Below are 7547 nucleotides of genomic sequence, written 5' to 3'. Positions count from 1 at the left end.
AACATTACCACAGTGAATCACAGCATAAATAGTATAACTGACAAGAATCCCTCCAAAGTTGAATATACAGTAGGCCTATGTGTCAAATGTGTCAGCATTTTAAATATGCATAGCGGCGCGCGCACACGCACACACCACACACACACAATTATTATTATTATTATTATTAAGAACTGCAATAAGTAACGGAAGTAAAAACAATAGGATTCCAATAATAACTTGGACAGGTGTTTTGAATTGTACCGTTTTATTTCCATCAGTGATCAGTAGACAGAACTGTTACGGAGCAGGTCCTTCCCACCACCCACATGGGCCTGCATGGTCTCGGAAGATTTCAGCCAGATCAATTCAGCAGCCGCCTGCATGACACATGGAGGAAGAAGAGGATTATGTCTCAAGAGATGGAACTCTGTACTAGAAATAGGCCTACGTAGTATTGTCACCGCTGAATTAACCCAATAACCCACTATACTGTAGACTGTTATCCATTATCGGAATAATCAGACTCGTGTAGGAGCATAGCCAGAGGTCAAGTACTGAGCACATCAGAAACAGGCAAAGATGTATACGGCCTGGTTCTATAGCCAAGCTTTGATGTTGCTTGCCCTCTGCTGCACCGTTTCCTGGGTCCAGGAATGTCTTTTACTCCAATTTAGCAATCCTGACTCTCACGGTATGGTAGCAATCTCTGAACAGTTTTGAGGCTGTGTGTTCTTGTCACTAAACTGCCCCTCTCTGCTACCTTTCCCCATGATCCATCTGAAGTTTGTATTGCGTGCCTGCGTGCGTGCATGTGTGTGTGTGTGTGTGTGTGTGTGTGTGTGTGTGTGTGTGTGTGTGTGTGTGTGTGTGTGTGTGTGTGTGCGTGTGTACACACCCGCACACCTGTTGGTGACCGGTTGACCTGTGTGCGGAGACACACGCCAGCACATTCTGGCTCCCAGGCCCTCCTTGAGGGTGTTGATCAGAGGGTATATTCCCTGGCCACAAAATTTGCCCGTGAAGTCGTCCTGGTCAAGAGTCCAGACCATGGCTCCCCCAAAACCACTCCTCTTCAGCCAGCCAACCTGTACCAGTTAACAGTAACCAGTTAACCTGTACCTGTAACAGTGTACCAGCCAACCTGTACCAGTTAACAGTAACCAGTTAACCTGTACCTGTAACAGTGTACCAGCCAACCTGTACCAGTGCGTTAAAATAAATGACAAAAGCAGGAACTAGAAATTAACTCTTATCGAGCTGCCACCTTGCGCTTCGCACACAAGTTGGCCATGAATGGCCTACTTGTGCACGAGCAGAGCACGCAACTTATATCTGACGCTTGTAACTTCCTCCCTCATAAATAACTTAAAACTGTTACGTCATCCACACATGTCACACATGTTTTTAGATAAACATACATAGTTACGTCATCACCCAATCCCTGATTGGCCGAGCGACGCCACCAAAGACAATACACATTCCCTGATCCAAGACATACGCAGCCGAATACAGTACTTGCGCCGCTCTGCTCGCGCAAGTAACTAGTAGTGTCTACAAATCTGAGCGATTATGTGAAATGCTGCTATGCACCTTGCCCTGATAGCTGACAACGTTGTCGAATCCAACCCAGGTCTGGCTGTTGTAGGCGTAAGGCACCTGCTGGGCGACATCCCAGACGTCTGTGACTCCTTTCTGGTTCAGGAAGTGGCAGATCTGAATGAAGCAGAGACAAGCCATTAGAAACAAATGTGAAATCTATACTGTATGTATTAGTTTCTATATAGAACGCAAATCCTTGTTGCACTGGAGTGTACAATCTCTGCCTCTGACATGGCTGTACAAGTCTATTTATGTGCAGTTTGTTTTGGTGAATGCACGTCACCTTTTGCCTACATTTCCACCTATAAGAAAACATCTGATATTTAACGGCGACCGCAAACATAAAATATAAATGTACAGTAAGAAAACATACTTTTCGTAAGCGAGGATCATATCGTTTTAAAAAATGAGGCAAATCTAGCTTGTTTTGACACAAAAAGGAGAATCCAAGATATTAGCGTTCAAAAAGGGGTGGGGTGGGGGGGGGTTTCCAGCTGACCGCTACCGGAGTGTTATGAGGGACGCAGTTGATCACCGTAATCAATTGATATTAAAATAGGCGTCAAAAGGCTTAATTGGCGACGGTGAGTTAAATATCTCATAGTAGGCCCAGGTTCCAGGGTGAGTTAAATACCTCATAGTAGGCCCAGGTCCCAGGGTGAGTTAAATACCTCATAGTAGGCCCAGGTTCCAGGGTGAGTTAAATATCTCATAGTAGGCCCAGGTTCCAGGGTGAGTTAAATACCTCATAGTAGGCCCAGGTTCCAGGGTGAGTTAAATATCTCATAGTAGGCCCAGGTTCCAGGGTGAGTTAAATACCTCATAGTAGGCCCAGGTTCCAGGGTGAGTTAAATATCTCATAGTAGGCCCAGGTTCCAGGGTGAGTTAAATACCTCATAGTAGGCCCAGGTTCCAGGGTGAGTTAAATATCTCATAGTAGGCCCAGGTTCCAGGGTGAGTTAAATACCTCATAGTAGGCCCAGGTTCCAGGGTGAGTTAAATACCTCATAGTAGGCCCAGGTTCCAGGGTGAGTTAAATACCTCATAGTAGGCCCAGGTTCCAGGGTGAGTTAAATACCTCATATTAGGCCCAGGTTCCAGGGTGAGTTAAATACCTCATAGTAGGCCCAGGTTCCAGGGTGAGTTAAATACCTCATAGTAGGCCCAGGTTCCAGGGTGAGTTAAATACATCATAGTAGGCCCAGGTTCCAGGGTGAGTTAAATATCTCATAGTAGGCCCAGGTTCCAGGGTGAGTTAAATACCTCATAGTAGGCCCAGGTTCCAGGGTGAGTTAAATACCTCATATTAGGCCCAGGTTCCAGGGTGAGTTAAATACCTCATATTAGGCCCAGGTTCCAGGGTGAGTTAAATACCTCATAGTAGGCCCAGGTTCCAGGGAGAGTTAAATACCTCATATTAGGCCCAGGTTCCAGGGTGAGTTAAATACCTCATATTAGGCCCAGGTTCCAGGGTGAGTTAAATACCTCATATTAGGCCCAGGTTCCAGGGTGAGTTAAATACCTCATAGTAGGCCCAGGTTCCAGGGAGAGTTAAATACCTCATATTAGGCCCAGGTTCCAGGGAGAGTTAAATATCTCATAGTAGGCCCAGGTTCCAGGGTGAGTTAAATACCTCATAGTAGGCCCAGGTTCCAGGGTGAGTTAAATACCTCATAGTAGGCCCAGGTTCCAGGGTGAGTTAAATACCTCATATTAGGCCCAGGTTCCAGGGTGAGTTAAATACCTCATAGTAGGCCCAGGTTCCAGGGAGAGTTAAATTCCTCATATTAGGCCCAGGTTCCAGGGTGAGTTAAATACCTCATAGTAGGCCCAGGTTCCAGGGTGAGTTAAATACCTCATAGTAGGCCCAGGTTCCAGGCTGAGTTAAATATCTCATAGTAGGCCCAGGTTCCAGGGTGAGTTAAATACCTCATAGTAGGCCCAGGTTCCAGGGTGAGTTAAATACCTCATAGTAGGCCCAGGTTCCAGGCTGAGTTAAATATCTCATAGTAGGCCCAGGTTCCAGGGTGAGTTAAATACCTCATATTAGGCCCAGGTTCCAGGGTGAGTTAAATACCTCATAGTAGGCCCAGGTTCCAGGGTGAGTTAAATACCTCATAGTAGGCCCAGGTTCCAGGGTGAGTTAAATACCTCATAGTAGGCCCAGGTTCCAGGGTGAGTTAAATACCTCATAGTAGGCCCAGGTTCCAGGCGTGGCGGTGAATTGACCGGCAGGTCCAGGTCCAGTGCTTGGAGCACCGATACCGGTGTTGGAAGAGGAAGCCAGTTTGAAGGTGTTACCGTAGGTGGCGAAACCAACCAGCAGCTTCTCAGCTGGGGCGCCCTGGTTCTTCCAGTAGTTCATAGCGTAGTTCTATAATATGGACAAGGAAACAATATACAGCATACAGTAGCCTTTCAGCACACATTTATTGTCCCCGTGCTGTCCTTGAACACAGTGGTGAGTTGTCTACTACCATCTTCCATCCTTGTATTCTGACATTATCTGACCGACACTCCAGAGCGAGTGAAAATCTTTTATAACCACCAGCAGTCCAGCAGCACCTATCCCCTTTCCTTCAGCACACCCGCGAGTGTGTGCGTGTGTGTGTGTGCGTGCGCGCGTGCATGTGTGTGAGTTTGCATGTGTGTGGATTGTATAGGCTAAGTGAGGAGTTGGACAACGTTAACAACAAACGTTTTCAAATAGTTTTTCTCAGGTCTTTTCTTTTCTTTTCTTTCAGCGTCTGTGTCTCCAGTCCTGTTGTTGGCATAACTCTACTGTACTGTCTATGTCTGCGACGCACGGGTGAGTCAAATTATCAACCCATTCTGACCGGGCACCCATTTTGGTGTCGGCATCATGTTATGCTTTAGCTATTTAAAAATAGCAGATCTACAAGCTCATAGCGCGCCACCGAGTGGCGCGATATGAGCTTGTAGGTCTGCTATTTTTGAATAATCGAAGAACGACTGACATTTTTAGAATCTGATCTCAGGTCAGAATGGGTTCGTCAGACCAGTGTGTGTCCAGCGGAAACCTCGTATGAATCTGATCTCAGGTCAGAATGGGTTAATTAATGCGGGACCTGCGTGTCATAAAAAAACACTGACCCGTGCAACACTAGTGCACACGCATTTCGCCTTGTGCCTGGAGGGACACTGAACCATTTCGCCTTGTGCCTGGAGGGACACTGAAGGTTGCCTATAGCAACCTGGGCGAGGTATAGAGGTTAAAGAGGTATGTGCTTGGCTTCTGCCGGTCCATTTTGATATAAAGGTTCGGCTATCAAAGGGTAATTATGATAACCCGCGGTGCCGCGGTTTCATGGCGACGAGGTTAATTATGAAATTCGGTATGTTTCTCAGGATTCTGCTCTGAAGATGCCCGCCGCCATCGGATTTAATTTCGCAGAAAACGTGTCTTCAAAGCGGTCTGTCGCGGTCCGGGTCTGTACTAGAAACCAATGGGGTTCACTGTGTTTTGAATGTGGAGGAACCTCCACACTCACCACGTTGAAGTACATCATGGCACCCTTGTCAGCTGGGCCCTGCCACACAGGACTGTTCTCTCCAGTAACGTGCGCCCAGGGGCCGTGGAAGTCGTAGGTCATCACATGGAAGTAGTCCAGGATACTGGTGATGAAAGGATGTACAGGAGTCAGGGGGATTTGAAGAAAGTATTAGTGAAAGTGCATAGGACAACCAGGAAGGTCCCAATTGTTCCGAAATCTATGATATCATTTTCTTTTTTTTCTTTCTTTTTTTAAGGTCCCGCACCGACCGCACACTGTCTGGGGAAACTGCTTAAAGGATGCTATTTATTAAATTGTCATTTCTGATTCTGAGCGACTGTAAAGACGAATCGTATCAGCGGGGAAGGAGGCGTCACATCATATTCAGAGCTTTCGTTGCACCAGACTGTATGATGGAAGCATTTGAAAATTGTAGGAGCTCAACAGACACAAATAATCATATAGCCTATAATGCCCATGCAGACAAATACTTGTTTGTATGTTTGTGTGTTATCTATACTGACGCTCCGAGCTGGGAAACTTCGTATCCAGCGTCGATCACTCCCTTGTCGGCAGCTACGGCAGCGGTGAGCATCAGACGAGGTTGGCCGTTCTGCTGACTTTCAGCCTCGAAGGCAGCCAACAGCTCCTGCAGAGAGACAGGAGGTGGTGAAGAGAAAGATTTCCAACATTTCAAGGTGCCATTAAGGTGGTTATGTCTTGTAACATGATAGAAGGCTGACCGCACACAGGACGGTGAAGCGAGACTTGTCCTCAGGTGGGGAGCCACGAGAGCCTGGGTACTCCCAGTCGATGTCCAGACCATCAAAGCCGTACTTACGCAGGAACTGGATCGTGCTTTGGATGAAGGTCTGACGGTTAGCAGGACTGGAGACCATGGATGTGAACCTGGGGGGAGGGGGGGGGGGGAGAGAGAGAGAGAGAGAGAGAGAGAGAGAGAGAGAGAGAGAGAGAGAGAGAGAGAGAGAGAGAGAGATTCATCCAAAAGAGTAAAAGAAAGAGTGCCTTTACAGTAAGTATGTGAGAACTGTTTAAGTGCCAGGGACGTAATCCCGTAACCCCGACGTCTTTGCAAAGAGTGCCAAAGACGACAAGACGTAATAAAAAATAAAAAAAAATATTTTCTTTTCTTTTTTTACATTTTATTTTTATTTTTATTATTTTTTAAACGCCCTCTCTTTTTTATAATGGGAGAATTGGCACTCAGAGCCTAAACTGGTGACCACCAGGTGGCGCTGAAGGAGTTTTAATACTCACTGAGAAGTTCCTACGTTCCATCCACCAACAGCCAGCAGGGTCTTCAGATCGTTGCTAATATTTTCTGAAAATCTAAAATGACATGCACATTTTATGATAAAATATAATGTTTACACTTTCAGAACGTGTGTGTGTGTGTGTGTGTGTGTGTGTGTGTGTGCGCTCACAGGTTTATCTTGAGATTTTGGAGCTGTCCATAGAGCGACTCATCGTTCCACTCAGTGGTCGTGATCATGTTGTTGTCTATTCCAGCGAAGGCATAGACGATGTGGTTACAGAGACACGGGTCGATGTCCATGGGCATGAACTTCCCAGCACCGTGACGGTACTGTCCCCAGTTGGTGACGTAACATGAGAGGATGTAGGAGGATCCTGCAAGGGACGAGTGTCAAAATAAGGGCTTGTTGTTGATGTTTTTGCCGTTTGAGAGCAACACACCAAGTGGACAAAGTCTTACCTAGCTGCACGTGCAGCAGGAGAGCCAGTCCTGCAGAGAGAGAGAGAGAGAGAGAGAGAGAGAGAGAGAGAGTGAGAGAGAGAGAGAGAGAGAGAGAGAGAGAGGAAAAGGAGTGGTGGTTGGGTCAGTAAGGACAAGCACTAAGATTTATCCTCCGGTTATTAATCTATATGACACATACATCCTTCTACTTATTATTATAATCATCAGTTACTATATGGATCATAGCCTACTGTTAAACAACAGTTTGGAACAGAAAAGTAGATCCGTTTCATGGTAAATCTAAAGATACAGTTCATTTCCTCTGCTGCTCGGCACAGAAAAATGTTTTCCTCGATAGCAATTAACTCGACTTACCAACGCAGATGAGAAGCTTGCCCATGGTGCGTCTGTACAACTAACTGAAGGCCAGAAGCCTCTTATATACCTTATATTCCTCTCCATATCTGTAAAACGGTTTGATCTGTTTGATCATGTTTGATAATCTTCGTTATTCTGATAAATCATTTGTTTGGTCAGGAGTTAATTGCCCCTTTCAGTTTTCCACTGGCGTTGTTAATTGTGCCGATAACTTTCAAGTGTTATTCAACAATGATATGATTTGCAGACATTTAGAAGTCAAATGAAGGTTATACAGGTTTGTACACATTCCACCGCACGCACTTTTACAAGGCTGTGAAAGATGATGATGATTCAAGTTTCTTTATTAGGAAAAA

The 7547-nt window shown here is 45.8% G+C and overlaps 1 protein-coding gene across 1 annotated transcript; it reads right to left on the bottom strand.

The window, feature by feature from the left end:
* Nucleotides 1–263: 263 nt before the first annotated feature.
* Nucleotides 264–7213, bottom strand: LOC310868633 (acidic mammalian chitinase-like; the record flags this gene model as incomplete). The annotated part of the gene is made up of 11 exons (XM_083779090.1): nt 264–359; nt 897–1067; nt 1573–1695; nt 3770–3955; nt 5094–5217; nt 5621–5745; nt 5840–6005; nt 6375–6428; nt 6542–6746; nt 6832–6861; nt 7189–7213. 11 exons carry the CDS (start codon nt 7211–7213, stop codon nt 264–266), a joined length of 1305 nt encoding a protein of 434 aa, XP_083635216.1.
* Between the last annotated feature and the right edge of the window lie 334 nt (nt 7214–7547).

Source organism: Protomyctophum parallelum (genome assembly GCF_964188405.1).
Source record: "Protomyctophum parallelum genome assembly, chromosome: 13".
NCBI classification, from domain to species: domain Eukaryota; kingdom Metazoa; phylum Chordata; class Actinopteri; order Myctophiformes; family Myctophidae; genus Protomyctophum; species Protomyctophum parallelum.
The sequence above is the reverse complement of the archived record's forward strand: the minus strand, read 5'-3'. Positions and strand labels throughout refer to the sequence as shown.